This window comes from Drosophila guanche, unplaced genomic scaffold (assembly GCF_900245975.1).
Source record: "Drosophila guanche unplaced genomic scaffold, DGUA_6, whole genome shotgun sequence".
Lineage (NCBI taxonomy): Eukaryota > Metazoa > Arthropoda > Insecta > Diptera > Drosophilidae > Drosophila > Drosophila guanche.
Genome location: NW_022995763.1, coordinates 770,727 through 786,021, shown reverse-complemented (window position 1 = coordinate 786,021; position 15,295 = coordinate 770,727). Strand labels below are relative to the sequence as shown.

General features: G+C 44.6%; 5 protein-coding genes across 7 annotated transcripts; 3 read left to right on the top strand and 2 right to left on the bottom strand.

Moving 5' to 3' along the window:
- Window positions 1-547: 547 nt before the first annotated feature.
- On the top strand, window positions 548-2,819 carry LOC117591038. The gene is made up of 4 exons (XM_034284133.1): window positions 548-622; window positions 1,132-1,485; window positions 1,543-1,858; window positions 1,949-2,819. The coding sequence occupies exons 2-4, from the start codon at window positions 1,142-1,144 to the stop codon at window positions 2,210-2,212; spliced, it is 924 nt and encodes a 307-aa protein (XP_034140024.1). The 5' UTR covers window positions 548-622; window positions 1,132-1,141; the 3' UTR covers window positions 2,213-2,819.
- A 667-nt stretch (window positions 2,820-3,486) lies between these two features.
- Window positions 3,487-6,047, bottom strand: LOC117591033 (calpain-C). Its single transcript, XM_034284127.1, has 2 exons — window positions 5,102-6,047; window positions 3,487-5,041 (listed from the first exon to the last, which is right to left on the bottom strand). Exons 1-2 carry the CDS (start codon window positions 5,800-5,802, stop codon window positions 3,742-3,744), a joined length of 2,001 nt encoding a protein of 666 aa, XP_034140018.1. The 5' UTR covers window positions 5,803-6,047; the 3' UTR covers window positions 3,487-3,741.
- A 431-nt stretch (window positions 6,048-6,478) lies between these two features.
- Window positions 6,479-14,337, top strand: LOC117590962 (katanin p80 WD40 repeat-containing subunit B1). 2 transcript variants are annotated; one of them, XM_034284016.1, is made up of 9 exons: window positions 6,479-6,880; window positions 7,093-7,220; window positions 7,285-7,502; window positions 11,440-11,917; window positions 11,983-13,116; window positions 13,181-13,311; window positions 13,385-13,474; window positions 13,534-13,608; window positions 13,676-14,337. In XM_034284016.1, exons 1-9 carry the CDS (start codon window positions 6,847-6,849, stop codon window positions 13,908-13,910), a joined length of 2,523 nt encoding a protein of 840 aa, XP_034139907.1. In that variant the 5' UTR covers window positions 6,479-6,846; the 3' UTR covers window positions 13,911-14,337. The 2 variants fall into 2 exon arrangements, with proteins under 2 accessions (XP_034139907.1, XP_034139905.1); XM_034284014.1 differs by having other exon boundaries at window positions 6,480-6,880; window positions 13,178-13,311.
- Window positions 8,250-10,932, bottom strand: LOC117590963 (peroxisomal multifunctional enzyme type 2). Of its 2 annotated transcripts, none has more exons than XM_034284017.1 (3): window positions 10,791-10,932; window positions 9,646-10,412; window positions 8,250-9,497 (listed from the first exon to the last, which is right to left on the bottom strand). In XM_034284017.1, exons 2-3 carry the CDS (start codon window positions 10,349-10,351, stop codon window positions 8,410-8,412), a joined length of 1,794 nt encoding a protein of 597 aa, XP_034139908.1. In that variant the 5' UTR covers window positions 10,352-10,412; window positions 10,791-10,932; the 3' UTR covers window positions 8,250-8,409. The 2 variants fall into 2 exon arrangements, with proteins under 2 accessions (XP_034139908.1, XP_034139909.1); XM_034284018.1 differs by having other exon boundaries at window positions 10,915-10,932.
- Window positions 14,338-14,821: 484 nt separating the features above from the next.
- LOC117591037 (enhancer of yellow 2 transcription factor) lies at window positions 14,822-15,287 on the top strand. Its single transcript, XM_034284131.1, has one exon. It carries the CDS (start codon window positions 14,905-14,907, stop codon window positions 15,205-15,207), a length of 303 nt encoding a protein of 100 aa, XP_034140022.1. The 5' UTR covers window positions 14,822-14,904; the 3' UTR covers window positions 15,208-15,287.
- The last annotated feature ends 8 nt before the right edge of the window (window positions 15,288-15,295 follow it).

Genomic DNA, 15,295 nt, shown 5'->3' with positions numbered 1-15,295 from the left:
AGGAACAATCGGAGGATCAAGTCCATTATCATCTGAAGAGGTCTTCTAATGGCTTGCCGAACTTTTTTATTCACTTCCAAATAATCGTTTAATATTGGGAAATTAATAAGTGTTTGATTAAAGAATTTAATAAGTTCATTCCCTAACTACCATTCATGGCCATTCTCCTTCGCAGAATTCGCTTGTGCACAGTCTGCTAATGGAATCAATTCAAAACTCATATTAAATGGTATTAAAGGTACCAAAGTCTATATAATTAAATTACATTTTCTTATTTCTACTAATATTTATTTAAAAATAACGAAACTTGAAGCTTGGGAAGGAGATGTTTTGATTCTCCAATCCCTCTGTTGATTTCATTTGAAATAACAAACATTTGAAGCGTAATTCCTATAGATGTGTTTACAATTGTGTATGCCTGCTCCAGCTGGGGTGTGGCCTAAACGGTGGCCAAGGGTTAGATGCCAGACATTGAATGGGGAGGTGTGCGCGCGCACTTACGGGTCTGGTTTGGTCTGGTCTGGCCTGGCCTGGATGGGGAGGAGGACATGCATTTCAGCATAGCATAATGTCTGGGCATTCAGTTCAGAGTAGGATTTCGTTCGACACAGGACACGGCGAGGTGTGCAAAATACTTTTAAGAATATTTATTTGTTTGTTTTGTTTGTCCCTGCTTAGGAGATGCATTAATTCATTTGTGATCCATTTGATAAAGATTATTGCCACTGGGCTGCTAATTTTAATTGTGGATTTAACTCCTAGTAATGCAACAGTGGAATTTTATGCTGAAAATTATTAACCTATGTGTAAAATATTGAAGATTTTCTTGTATGGTGGATAGACAAGCAAAATCTATTACAATCTTTGACAAAAAATATACAAAACAGAAAGGCTCGAGCCCTTGATGGGTGTCTCAAAATATTTACTACGACTAGAGAAGAAACCTACCCCCAAAACAGGCAATGTTTTGGCAACCTGAACCGATACACACACCACATACACAAATATATTATACCCATTAGAGGATGTAGGTATTCCGCTATTGATTTATAGCATGTCCTGCAGGGGCTGCGGGGCTGGGGGCCACATTTATGAAAATATTAACGTGATGCTGTATATATTTGTTTGCAGCTCTCGAAGAATGAATATTGTATTGGGTAATTGTGTGGGCAGCTGCGACCAATTGGCGGGTCCACCGCCGGATTTTATTTTATCAATGCCGCCGCCACCGTTGCCGTCGTTCCTGATCAGCAAACCGACAACCATTGAGACACTGATGCCGTCCAATGAGTCCCAGCCATGCTTTGCCGCGTTCATGTGCGGCCAGGGCCAGGGCCAGCATAATGACAGCAATGGCAATGCCTTGATGGAGCTGGTGCGCAGCGATACAAAAAGTCTGGAGAATATCTGGTTCTTTGTGTCCTCCTGTGTGGGCATATTCGTGCTGGGCTGCTTCCTGGCCATCATTGTGATCAGATGCAGGGAGTGAGTTTCTCTTTGCAAAGAGAGTACATTTAATTAATAATCATTTAATTTTTGCAGCACATTCTTCTCCTATCATGATGCAAACATCAAGCAAACGGCCATCAATGCTTTGGGTGAGGCAACCAAATCGAATGCCTTCTCCTCGGGCGGCATACTGTATCCTTGTGCCACGGCCAACAGCAGGGATCTGCTGCAGAGCCAGCTGGTGAATGATAGTCGCCTCCTGTGGGCCACTCTAACACCGCATGGCACTAGGCATTTCATTATTGAGAACTCCCAGGATGGGGGCCACTATGAGTCCGTGGACTATCGTGGCAAGGCACACAGTCAGGTGTTCCGGGGATATGCCAAGCATTCACAATCGTTTGTCAAGGTAAATATCAGTCAGAACTGAAGTCTCTGAAGTCTCTCTTGATTCATGGGGACTCTCTCTCCCTCTCTCTCGATCGATCTCTCTTTACAGTCGTTTGATAATAATGGTTTCGTTGATTATGACTATGAGGATCCCACACCTTTGATGGATTCCTATCACGATGACATGGACTCTGGCTATCAGGAGCCCCATGAGGTGACTGGTTCACTGCCGCAGTCCTCGCCCATGCATGCCACAACAACAACAGCGAATGAGACGACACCGACAAATGTGAACACTCTATCGATTAGCCGCAAGACCACACTGTCGCGGCGCATCAGCGATGCCTCATCGCACAACGGTACAACGATGTAATGTCTGCTGGATGCCGCACGAGTTTCGTTATGTAAATTACACCGAAAAAGAGTGAGGAGGGTGCAGGTCCATCCACAACTACTAACTACTATCACACACGATCATCGCAGTATTTTCGACACAGCTAACAGAGACACTCACACAGATACTAATGATATTTTAGTCTACTCTTAAGTATACGGGGGAATGCAGAGCACAGGACACACACACACACACACACACACACACACACACAGAACTCAGATCGAAGGAACATTAAAGCAATACTAATGTTTATTAAGTATAGTATATTGGCGCTAATAGCAGAGGGTCCCAAACCAAAGCAAAATACAAAAACTATAAAATCAAACTAATATACATACGCATTGCTCCATTGCTCTCGCTCTTAATTGCTTTTTAAACTCGTACGTGCATCAGAAAATCAAACGCAAAACAAAACAAAAAACTCAACTATACATACATAAATCTAGCTGCAAAACTAAATACCAAACTAAACTATAATAACTACTAAAACTACTACAAACTAATCAATTAGTTTTCGGGCAACAACTACCATTGTAACTCATTTACATGCATACCTATTGAACCGATTTCTCGAAAAAAAAAAAAAACAAAAAAACAAAAACAAACGCTGGATTGAATAATTATACAATTTTAAACGTACACAAAAGAAAACATGCTTTTTATTTGTGGGCAACAACATTAAAACAAGGGGGGGCACAATTTATAAATAGTGTTAAATTTGGGTTGAAAAAACTGAACAGTTGTGTAAATTTCAAAAATTTCTGTAGCGGACCAAGAATAGAAACGAAAAGTGAAGTGACAAACTGTTTAAGACCTTGAAATACATCTCAGAATTTGCATATGTTAAATTCACATTTAAATTTATGTTCTGTTTATACGAAATGGTTTAAAATAATCATAGATTTTTCTTATTTAGTGATTTAAATCTGAACTTTAACATTCAAGAAACACAGAAAACGTTTCTTTATAATTCTGTCCACATATAATTTTTAAGTTGATAATCAAATTTCATTAGATATGATGTAAAAATCTATTAAAAGTGTCAATTTTTCTGGTATTTTGAATAACATTTCTTTATTTATTATTATTATCTGCCATTAGAAAAACAATTTTTTATAAAAGTTTTTGCACAAAGTCTCTCTCTTAAATATTCAATTATCTAACAAAAAAAATGGTACAAGTTCTTTAAAATTGTTTTAGGCAAATGGAATTATTGCAGCAGTAAATGCTAAAAGAGTACATTTATGATAAATAATATGAATAGAGAACAGCTCAATAAAATTCAAAAGTTATGGGTATATATGGGTAATACCCGGAAGGGTATTAGAAAATGTCGCAACACTTTAAAAAATATTTACAAGGTGAAGCAAAGAAGAATACCGGGAGACTTGGTCGCATTTACGTATCTTTTTTGTTGCTGTTCCTGCTGCCGGGACTACTGATATGTGCAGTTGCAAAAGAATGAAACTTATTGTAAGTCTTTAAGCCACTAGTTCTAGCTGCGCTTAGCAGCTTAATATACTCTTGATCCAGTCATGCAGATGCACCTCGATCACATTCACCTGGCTGTAGTTCTTCAAATGGAATTGATTGAATGCCGTCGTCAAGTGTATGACGGCCGAGACAAAGTCACTGAGTCGCAGGGTGCCGTCCTTGCGTATATAGCGCTGTATGAGGCAGTTCATGATGTCGGTGCTCAGCTGAAACCCAATGTCACAGAGCGCATCCCGCAAACGTTCCGCCCGCAAAATGCCAGCCTTCTCCTTGGTGTACATCTTGAAGACACCCTGCCAAGACTTGAGATTCACCATAAACGTCTTGAACTGCTGAAAGGTGATCCGCCCATTGCCGCTCTTGTCCTGCAAGGCAATCACCTGGCGGCAAATGTCTATGTTGGCACACCCCTTTATGTAGTCATTGGGCAGGCAGGCCTCCAGCAGTTCGTGCAGCTCAAAGCAGTTGATCGTCTTGTTCTCATCCGCCAGCTGCATATACACCGGCTCGTACTGACACACGCTCTTGATTTTCTGTATGCTGTCCTCACTCTTGAGTGCCGGAAACGGGTCCAGCAGTATCATCGTTTGGGTCTCCAGGCAGGACAGCCGCAGCGCAGAGGTGCCCAGTATGCGAATGGTGAAATGTGCCTCCTCCGCCGGCTCATATGTCGTGGGTATGAGCACATAATGGCCGGCCTCCAGCTGTGTGTGATAGCTGACATGCCGTGTATTGCCATAGTCCGAGTTCAGGAAGCTCACGTGATTCTTGAAGAAGTCCTTTTGCAGGCACTCATTCAGGTTGTACTCTCGATTCCAGGTGTACATCGTGAAGCCAATGACCTTTGGCTCGACGGCCGTATGCTGATTGAGGGCTATGACAACGTCCTGTTTCTCCTGCACGGAAACAAGCAGCTGTGGATTGATGTGAAAGGACTCATGATTGCGACAACCGCCGGCCGTGACGCCCCGCTTCCACTGGCCCTGGTACATCTTCATTTTCCAATGCAGCGGCCGATTCTTGAGCATCTCCTCATCATTTGCCGTCTCGCTGTCCAGATAGACAATCTCCAGGGCGGTGAATATTTGTACAAAATCATAGAACGACATCCAGAACTCTCCCAAATTCAATTGATTGAGCAACCGTGCCCGTTCCCCCGATGAGACGCGCTCCCATGTCTTTGACAGCGGCGACCAGTCGCCCAGAAAGTTGGTTTTGTCCCCAAATGGCTTGCACGAAAATGTATCCTTTACGCAAATCAGCTGCACCGAGTCCCCCATAAGTGTCTCCACTTTGTCCAGGCTGGAAAGTCTGCAAAAGAATGGCACAGATAAGACCTAAAAATCACATGATATATGGACCCTCGCCTACCTGTAGTTTACATTCACCAAAATTCCATTTGGCAAACGTTCGGCAATGTTTTTCTTCTGCACGGAGGAGGCCTTAACCGCCAGGCAGGTGACAATGCATGTGGATGCCAGCTGATCCTTAAGCGTTTGCGGCCTAATGGTGTCGGCCACAATGGGCATACACTTGACCACGCCGCCAAGCAGATCAGTGAGTCCATCCGAGCGTGTGCCATACTTGAGGGCCTCATACGAGCCATGCAGCTTGGCTATGGCTTTCTCCAGGAGAGCAGCCCAGAAGCAGTTCGAGGACTGAGGCTGCATAAAGGCCAGACGTCCGTTTATGGTGGGCAGACGATCGTCGACCAGAACCTCGACCCATTCGCCGCACCACCATAGGCGAAAGCGATAGATGCCCTGCGATTTGTTGAGACTCTGATCGGCGGGCACCACGCGATAGAAGAGATTTCGCAGCGAGTAGAGCACCCCCAGGCAGGAGACCAGCCAACGATCGCCCATCTTGCCAGGCACCACATCGAACTCGGCGTTTTCATTGAGAAACGAGGCCTGGGCATTGTTCAGCTCGGCAATACGCTTCCACTGGAACGTGAATGGGGGCGTTTGGTAATAGAAGACGGACGACTGCACCGCGGGGAAATCGCCGTCTTCCCAGAGTACGTTCTTCGTTCGACAATCACTTATAATACGCTCATATTTTGATGCCATTTTATATTTGTGCTGTCTGTGTTGTTGCTTGTATTAATGTCCATGGGTGGGTGCTGTGGTTTACATTATATTCCACCGATCCGCTGCCTAAATCTCGCTAAATCTCCGCCACTTGTTGTAATCGAAGTGAAAGTTAAAGAGCTGCATTAAAATATACACAGAGACAGTGCCAACTAGCCTAAGCCTAGCTTTAGTTCGTGTCGGATCTGGTTCGCTCGTGCGAGCCGTTTTAATTGGGCGCCCGCCCCTCCCACACTTGGCGCAGAATCATGATTTGGTCTTCACTAGTTCCAGATCGCTTGAGAACAGAACTTGAACTGGAGCCAGCAAGATCCACTCTCCGTACCAGAATCCGGACTATCGTTAATTACATTTAAGTTTAAAGCTACGAAATGAAATGAAAGTACACGAGTTATTTAATTTATCTGCATAATTGTATTATTATCGTATCATTCGAATGCTAATGGGAGATGCCACAATGCTGCGATGGCTTCGATAGCTATATCGATAATATTAAAAATAAAACACAATCTTCTAAATTGCAATACTTAATATTTACTTTAAAACTGTGTAAAATTTATATTTTATTTATATGTAATTGATATGTATCTTGAATGTCTATTTCGTTTCCCAATTAGCTATCGCATTGCACGGCCCTGGATGCAGTTGTAGTCGATAGTTTCTGCCAGCCCTCGTCGTCGCTGTAATTATAATGTGCATTTGTTTTTGTCCAAAATTGTCTGTTCTGTTCCAGACTCTAATCGCATTTTGATAATGCGATCACTGTGAACGCCACGTAAAATGGTGTAGTGCAGCCAAGAATTTAAAACCGTTTATGTTCGTTCTGTATTTATTTTGTTCAACAAATAAGAGTCAAGTCAGCAAAAAAGTGACCCAGACACCAGCTGATCCAAAGACCCCCAGCCAGCCAGCAGACAGACTCATCACACCTGCTACGAATAAAGGGGATTTATTTACAAAACTGGCACTTCTGGAGGATCTAAACATTGCCTGGATATAAGAATAGGAAAAATTTGATTGATAATGGCACTGTCCAGAAACTTGGTATCAAAGATCTGTAAGTAATGTCGGATATTCGAAAGTACCGTTTTAATTCTATGTGCATGTGTATGGTACCAGATGAGCTTGTGTTGCGTTGTGTTCCGTGTGTGTGTGTATGTGTTATACAAATACAGATGTCGAATCAACTTTTGTAAAAAAATTCGGATTGCATTCGAAAAAGATGTTTTCCCATCCTATATGATCGATTATCTATCTTATGCTCTGCAGATGACATAAAGGCACACGATGGAAAAGTGACCAGCCTCGATCTGGGTGAAACGGGCCGTGTGCTGGTCACCGGCGGCGAGGATCGCAATGTTAATCTCTGGGCCATTGGCCAGAACGAGTGCTTTATGGTGAGACATTTATCTTGGATTACTCATATGTATGCCCAAACTATAGCTTTTAAATTCGTTTCAGTCCCTAACTGGTCATAATCGTTCCATTGATTGCGTACGCTTTGCATATAAAGACAATTTTGTTTACTCTGCCGACGATATTGGCATCATACGGCGTTGGGATCTCAATGCCCAGAAGATATACTCAACGCTCAATGGGCATATGAAGAGTGTGCGCACCCTGGACTTCAATCCCTCCGGGGAGTATGTGGTATCCGGCAGCAATGATACCACCGTTAGGTGAGTCCCACAACAATCTCTGCCAGATGTTCGGGTGGGTCTGTTCTGTAGCAAATAGCAAAAAACAAAAAACACTTCCTCACTGCAAGATACTTTGTTCGTGATTTAGAAAGAGAGAGGGGTATAGTCTGCCTCTGTTATGTGACAGTTTTTAGAACATATGCAGCTGCTTTTCCCTCCGATATTATGATAATTGAGGTAATTGTTAGCTTTTTTTTGATTTCTTCCACGAGCTCTACTCCTCTTTCTGCCAAAGATCTGTTCTCTAAATAAGCTTAAGCTTGATATAAGTGCAGTCTTTGAGGTCCGAAAATCCAACAGTCTTTGACATGGAGCACAAGTCGCAGCCAAGACCTAAACGTAAAGTCTTTGGCCTTAAAATATGTGATTCATGAAATTGGTCGGATAGGGGGATATCCCCTACAATCAAAGTAGTCTCTAAACCCAATACTATGGAAATAGCTACTCTTCTGGGTGGTTCTGCTTCATTTATTCAATGTTCTTCACTGGCTGGGGAGACTGGCGTGCGACCCGGAGGACTGTTTAAGAAACCTCTCTAATTAGAGTCCAACATTGAAGCACGAGTGTGGGCACAGATCTGACTAGGACTGCCCAGCAGTCATCAATTTGCTTGTTAATGAATATCTAATGCTAGATTGAGCTTTGTTGAGATAGAGGTCCACGTACATCATGTGGCGCGTGTCTACTCTTGCTGAAAGTTTAAGTGTTGCCGAAAAAAGAGATCACTTAAAAAACGTCGTTAGTTTATTGGTTCATATAATGGTTTCTATTTGCTACCACCAAAGGAAGGGGTTCGTGCATACATATGTACAGATATATAACGATTATGTACATATAAACAAAAAAAAAGGCGAAAACTGAAGGAAATAATGAGTGTAAGCTCTGCTTACAACTTGGCCTTGGTGCTCTTCAGATCTACGTAGGCCCCCGAAATAACTTCCTTGCCGGTCTCCACGACCACAGTGCGGAAGTGCACGCGTTTGCCCTCCAGCCACATGTCCACCTTCAGCGTCTGGCCGGGCAGAACGGGGCCCGAGAAGCGCACTTTGATTGCCTTGAAGAGTGTCGGATTGTTGTCGGCATACTGGCTGAGAACGGCACGCACTGAATAGCCCAGGGTGCATAGGCCATGCAGAATGGGCGTCTTGAAGCCTGCCATGCGTGCCATTTGGGGATCAATGTGCAAGGGATTGCGATCACCGGAGAGTCTGTAGAGTACGGCCTGATCCTCGCTGGTAGAGTACTGAATGCTGGAGTCAGGCTGGCGGCTGGGATTCGGCAGCAGTGGCACCACACCGGCAATGGGATTTTTCTTGCCACCGAATTTTCCAGCACCTACCACAAATACGCAGCTCTGGTTCTTCACCACCAGGCGGCCATTCTCGTCAAACGAATCGCAATTGGTGACAACCACAGCGCCGGATCCCTTGTCCATGACATCAAACACCTTGCCGGTCGTGGTCAGAGTTCCACTGGTGGGCAGATCATCGGCAATCTCCAGATACTGTTCGCCATGCAGAATGTTTGTGAAGTCAGCCTGATTGTTGGGCAGGGCGCTGCCCACCAGCCTGTCCGTGGACATGGCCAGCAGTAGGCCGGGCAGCACAAAGAACGAGGGAATGGCTGAGAAATCAGCATCATTTTCGTACAGGAAGCGCAAATCCTGGCTGTTCTTGATCGAAGCACCGATGCCCAGGGCGTAGGTGATGAGCTCCTTGTTGTCGAATGTGAAAGTGTCCTCGACGGCATCCTGACCGCCGGCCTTTAGCTTCTCGAGCACCTCCAACAGATAGCCCGAGGCCTCGGCCATCGAGTTGAGATGCTTGGCCTGTGACATGTCCGTCACCTTGGACCAGACATTCTTCACATACTCAATGGTGACGGGATCATCCAGAGAGGGTCGCAGCACAGATCCCTTGCCACGGACTGTCTGGACTTTGGTGGCCCAGCCAGCGGCGCTTTCGATGTAGCTGCCTATACCGAGAGAGAGGGAGGGAGACAGAGAGATTAGAGTCCATTATCAGAGATTATTCTTTATCTTGTGAACACATCAAGAGCAAAGCAAAGAATGTACTTTGTTCTGCCAAATGAATATTGAAATTGAACCTCGAACACCACTCACCATTATCCTCGCAGGATTCGTGGCACAGGTAGGCCACCACTGGGGCAATCAGCTGCGGCTTGAGCTCATTGAACAGAATATCGGGGAGAATGCCCTCGGTCATGCGGCTGGCTGCAGTCGGGATAATCACATTGCAGTAGATATTATTGCGTGCGCCCTCAATGGCCACTGTGTTGGCCAGGCCAACGAGTCCCATTTTGGCAGCCGAATAGTTGCCCTGTCCAAAGTTACCAAAGATGCCCGAGTTCGAGGAGGTCATGATGATGCGGCCAAAGTTCTGGCTCTTCATGTGCCCAAAGGCAGCTTGAGTGCACTTGAAGCTGCCCTTTAGGTGCACATCGTTGACCAGGTTCCAGTCCTGTTCGGAGGTTTTCAGCAGGCTACGATCCCGCAGAATGCCGGCATTATTGATCAGTATATCCACTCGGCCGTACGCCTTGATGGCCGTCTCAATGACCTTTGCCCCATCGATGACGGAATTGTAATCGGCCACCGCCTCACCGCCACTCTTGCGTATCTCTTCGACGACCACATCAGCGGCACGCTGTGAGGCCCCCTCACCGGAATGAGTGCCGCCCAGGTCGTTGACCACCACCTTGGCGCCGCGCGAGGCCAACAGGAGGGCATACTCCCGGCCCAGGCCGGCACCGGCACCAGTCACCACCGCCACACGGCCATCGAAACGCAGTTTGCCAGCAGAAGACATGTTTTCTGGTTAATTTTCTTTCTCTCTGTGGTAATCCGGTTACGCCTGCTCCAACGTTCAACTGTCCAATGAAAAAAGAAAGGTATTCAGGGTTGAATTATTAGCAACAGAGCGGTGGAGGTGTGTGGGGAACATCTGGTCAAAGTGTGTCCTGATAATGATATCTTCAGTTATATGTACATATGTATGTGCATACAGAACGAAAATGTGCAAGTTTTGGGGGCAGCAATTAACCGAAAGACAATTTGGTTTGGTCCAAGTCCAGGTCCAACAACAGCTCAGAGTTCAATCAAACGAACAACACAAAATGGTACAAAGCAAAACAGACAACAAATTGTTTTTGCAACCACACAAACACACACACAAACAATCAATTCATACACAGTATGTGCATATGTGGAATAGCGCAAGAGCCGCTACCTACTTACACACGACTTACAGCTCTTTTAGACTGCACGTTAAAGTTTCTGCTCGGATGCGATGCCTTAACTTAACGCGAAAGATTAGCCGCTCCAATATCGCAGGTACAAAGTGCAACAAATTGATAAGCTGCAGAAACTTACTTTTGCTTTGCTGTGGAAGGGGTTGTTGACTGCGAGCAGAATAATTCGGTGTTGCCTGATCGATGGGGAAAACATATAACAGCTGTCAGATGGATTGAAATTGTAAAACTATCGAGTAATGCATATATCGTCGGCCGTAAATGCAGTGCGATAAATATATAAGAATGCCAACCAAGGGTGAATAAAGAGCTCAGATTTTATTATAATAATACTTTTAAAGTTAATATTGCTAAAACATTTAAGGCGTGTCCTTAAACTTCAAGAAACCGCCGTGCTGTTTCTGTGTCAACTTTTCCAATTAGCGCCATACTTGATTTTTTGTATTTTATCGATATATCTATCGATTCTTAAACGAACCGCGAAAATACTCAAAACAAAAAATTGCATGTTCTCATGCAGTGAGATATCTGCACATATTATGCCAATTTTCGACGTGGCGATTTCCACCTTGTAAAGGCGGGCGGCCAAATAAATTATTTAAATTTAAAATATTTAATTGAAATTTATTTGTTGGACAAATTGCAGACTCTGGGACGTGCAAAACGAGAACAATTGCATTCGAGTGTGCCGTGGTCATATGTCGCACGTTAACTCTGTTAAATTCTCACCGGACGGACTGTGGATTGCTTCCGCTGGCCTGGAGGGATCCATTCTCATCTGGGACATACGCAAGAGCAAACAGATTATGGAATTTATAGCCGAGCCACCAGTCACGGCCATCACGTGCATACAGTTCCATCCCTTTGAGTTTCTGCTCGCCGCAGGACGCATCGATGGCACTGTGTCCATCTATGATCTGGAGCATAAGCAGCTAGTATCGCAGACCACACATTTCTATGGCCAGGCCATCAGATGCATTACGTTCAGTGACAATGGAGAATGCCTCTTTGTGGGCAGTGTTTCAGGCATCTCTGTGATTGGCTGGGAGCCCGATCGCGAGCTGGATCACATAAAGGGCAGCTGGTCCTCGCTGGGTGACATGAAAGTTGTCAACAATAAGCTGGTAAGTGTCCATCTGTCCCAGCAGCAGCCTGTTTTCTACCACTGATCCCTCAATTTTGTTTGCAGATCTGTGGTTGTCATGAAATCGATGCTGTGTCTATTAATACCATAAGTCTCGACCGTGTGATACCGTTCTACCAGCCGCCGAATACCCTGCCCAACTTCAAGCACAACTCGACGAACCGAAAGAGTTTTACGCGCGGCAATCAAAAGTTTCGCCTGTCTCTCGGCGGCTCCAAGCCAGCCCAGGTCAAAGAGGAGCAGGAGCAGGAGCAGGAGCATGACAATAAAATTCAGAACTTCGATGATCTATCATCGCCCAATCTGAGTCTCGAAGTTGTGAGCGAGGCCGTGCTGGAGTCGACAGAATCATCGCCCATGTCGTCGCTGCATCAGGCTGGTATTTTGGCTCCTGGCGAGCATGTGCATCCGTACAGCGTGGCCATTGATCCACAGCTGCGGCACACCAAATTCTCACGCCTGCCCGACAACATGATCTACTCAACCTACACCAGCTACAATGGCATGGATGTGGGTGGCTCCAGTCGCCCATTGCCGCTGAATGGCCCCAGCTCGCTGCACACGGTGGAGAATTATAACAATATTTATCCGCTGAAGAAGGAGGAGGCGGAGGAGCAGAACGAGGACGCCGACGCCGACGCCGACGCGGATGTGCAGCATGTGGAGTACAATCTGAATGAGAGCAATGCGCCAATTCTCTCCAATTATGATAACTACGAGATGGCCGAGGATTTTCCAGTCAATCAGAACTTGAACTATTTGGTAAATAGCTATAAGGCAGTGGTGCCGCCCGCATCCTCTACAATAAATGCCTCGTCCAAGTCGATCAAGAAAACGACTACCAATCTGCACAAGCGCGGCACGGGCATCAGCAACACCAAACAGACATCGACGGCGATTTTTGGCAGCAATAAGCTGAGCCAAGTGGCGTCGGTTAGTTCGATGGAGCTGCACAAGATGGACGATAATATGATACTCAAGAAGTCATCCTCCTCGAATGTGGTCAACAAGAACAAGCGGTCGATGGTTGGGGCGACCGCTCAGAGCCAGTACTACAAGGAGAATAGCCAACAGAAGAACATCAATGTGGAGATAATCACGAAGCCGCCAATGAGGTCACGCACCACCCTAGATATGCGTATAACGCATCAAAATAAAACTCAGGAAAAGCATACACACGTAAGTACATGCCACACAGGGGTTGCCATTGATTGAGTGATTGATTGTTTTCATCTTGCAGCAGCCACTTAGCAATCAACGCATCATTTCTGATTATCATCAGGATTTTGATTCCCTGTCAAGGTCACACGAGGCTGTGCTGCAGGAGTTGTGCAATCGCCAGACCAGCCTGGAGCTGCTAAGACTCTCAACAAGGTGAGCAGAATATACTGAATACAAATAGTCAAAGTATTTCCAATCTGATGACATGTTGGCACTGCCCAAATAGATCGCATGATGTACTGGGCGCCCTGAAGCAAGCTAGGAATACCGGACGCTCCATCTTTATAGACCTACTGGGCGCCATTCTTGAGAAACCGTGAGCAGAATAATAGATTTATCTGAACGTTTTCCAATATTAATGCTTGTTTTGTGCAGGTCCTCGTGGAACTTGGATTTCTGCGTATTCGTTTTGCCAGAGATATTTGAACTGTTGCAAAGTCAACACAAGTTGTAAGTGCCACGGAATGGGATATTGAATCTAATGGCTATAAAATAATTATCAATTGTTATTTGACAGCCACTTTACCAGAGCCTGTGATACGTTGCGTATCATATTGTCAAACTTCTTGCCAACCATACAGGATAACCTCGACCCCTGGGCGGCCAATGGCCTGGGCGTGGATGTGACGCGGGAGGATCGTCAGCGGAAATGCGCCGAATGTCAGCGTTGGCTGTTGCAGATCAAGAATCTGCCCGAAAGTGTTCACTTTGGGGGCACGCTGTCACAATTGCAGAACATAATTATTTTTTAAACATTCAACATTTCATGCATGTCTGTAGACTGTCAATTGTCCACGGTCCACGGGGTTCAGATTAGATCGAGGCTATTGAACGATTCAATTCACCCACTGTGCAGGAACGTACCGCTTCCTTTATTATTATTACTTTTTTAACTTTTTTTTTGTTTTTGCTCTTGGGAGGAGTGGCCTCACTTGTCGCTCTAAGCTGCCAAAAAAAAAAACAAAACAAAACAAAACAAAAACTATTCGGGGGCAGCGACAGCTGCTCGGTAGCAAGAGCTCTACCGGAAGAACCCTGTTTGCCCAGCATTAACAAATACAAAACACCCTTAGTCATTAAATGATTTACACTATTAATTCGATTGCAAACTAATTTATATAACTATCATTTACACATACCACCTAAGCCTTATAAATTTCGAAAGTGTGCAAACAAAAACACCCAATAAAACTGTGTATTTTTTCTTCAAAAGGGAACTTTGGGGCATTTAATGTAGGAGTTCTAGCCGAAATTATGTTGTAAAGATGGAAGAACTGCCCCCAAACGACTCCGAGCGTATTATAATATTTACTTATGTGCCCTATGCTTTTTAGTAAAACAATAGAATTTATTTTCCTCTTCTGTTGCTCGCGCTCGTTTTCAATCATTTTAAATGTTATTGGTTAACGATTTAAATGAAAAATTCAAATACAAATTTGTAAAATATAAGGTCATAAGGTATAAAATCCAATAAAAAGTAGTATTTAAAAAAATCAAAATTGATTCTTCAAACGGATTAAGCTATTTTTTTAGTGCTGAAAGTCTTTGCAAGCTAGTAATATCAAATAGAACAGCAAAATCGAGGAATATGATTTAAGAATACGGTATGTTTGCAGTATATGTCGGTATATTTCGGATGTCAGGCGGTATTTCTTATCGATATTTCCGCGGTCGCATCTGCCGACAAGAAACGTATACTGCCGACTCCATAAGTAAAACTAATTAAATGTTGGATTTAACAAATCGATGACCATTTCCAACGCAGTTGATAAGTTTACAATGATGTCTGGAGACCGGGTAAAGATAAAAGATCTGCTGAGTAGTCGGCTCACCGAGTGCGGATGGCGAGACGAGGTGCGGCTGCTGTGCCGCAGCATTCTGCAGGAGAAGGGAGCCATCAGTAGCTTCACCGTGGAGCAGCTGGTGACGGAGGTGACGCCCAGGGCTCGCTCCCTTGTTCCCGATGCCGTAAAAAAGGAGCTCCTAATCAAGATTCGAACCATTTTCGACGAGAACGAGGCCGACGACATGGATCCCGAGGAGGCTTGACATCAAGTGCTAATGATATTCCCCTCATGCAAATCCCCTAGGAACTATTTTCAATTATAGAATTTTATTTTTTAATTTTATACAGTAA

What these genes read in the sequence shown, in the direction of transcription:
- LOC117591038 (XM_034284133.1), top strand. Translation starts at nt 1,142, where the DNA reads ATGAATATTGTATTGGGTAATTGTGTGGGCAGCTGCGACCAATTGGCG. An exon ending in ATTGTGATCAGATGCAGGGA is followed by an intron (nt 1,486 to 1,542) that starts GTGAGTTTCTCT and finishes TAATTTTTGCAG; the next exon opens with CACATTCTTCTCCTATCATG. An exon ending in ATTCACAATCGTTTGTCAAG is followed by an intron (nt 1,859 to 1,948) that starts GTAAATATCAGT and finishes CTCTCTTTACAG; the next exon opens with TCGTTTGATAATAATGGTTT.
- LOC117591033 (XM_034284127.1), bottom strand. Translation starts at nt 5,802, where the DNA reads ATGGCATCAAAATATGAGCGTATTATAAGTGATTGTCGAACGAAGAAC. An exon ending in TTGGTGAATGTAAACTACAG is followed by an intron (nt 5,042 to 5,101) that starts GTAGGCGAGGGT and finishes ATTCTTTTGCAG; the next exon opens with ACTTTCCAGCCTGGACAAAG.
- LOC117590962 (XM_034284014.1), top strand. Translation starts at nt 6,847, where the DNA reads ATGGCACTGTCCAGAAACTTGGTATCAAAGATCT. An exon ending in AAACTTGGTATCAAAGATCT is followed by an intron (nt 6,881 to 7,092) that starts GTAAGTAATGTC and finishes TATGCTCTGCAG; the next exon opens with ATGACATAAAGGCACACGAT. An exon ending in GGCGCCATTCTTGAGAAACC is followed by an intron (nt 13,475 to 13,533) that starts GTGAGCAGAATA and finishes TGTTTTGTGCAG; the next exon opens with GTCCTCGTGGAACTTGGATT.
- LOC117590963 (XM_034284017.1), bottom strand. Translation starts at nt 10,351, where the DNA reads ATGTCTTCTGCTGGCAAACTGCGTTTCGATGGCCGTGTGGCGGTGGTG. An exon ending in CGAATCCTGCGAGGATAATG is followed by an intron (nt 9,498 to 9,645) that starts GTGAGTGGTGTT and finishes CTCTCGGTATAG; the next exon opens with GCAGCTACATCGAAAGCGCC.
- LOC117591037 (XM_034284131.1), top strand. Translation starts at nt 14,905, where the DNA reads ATGACCATTTCCAACGCAGTTGATAAGTTTACAATGATGTCTGGAGAC.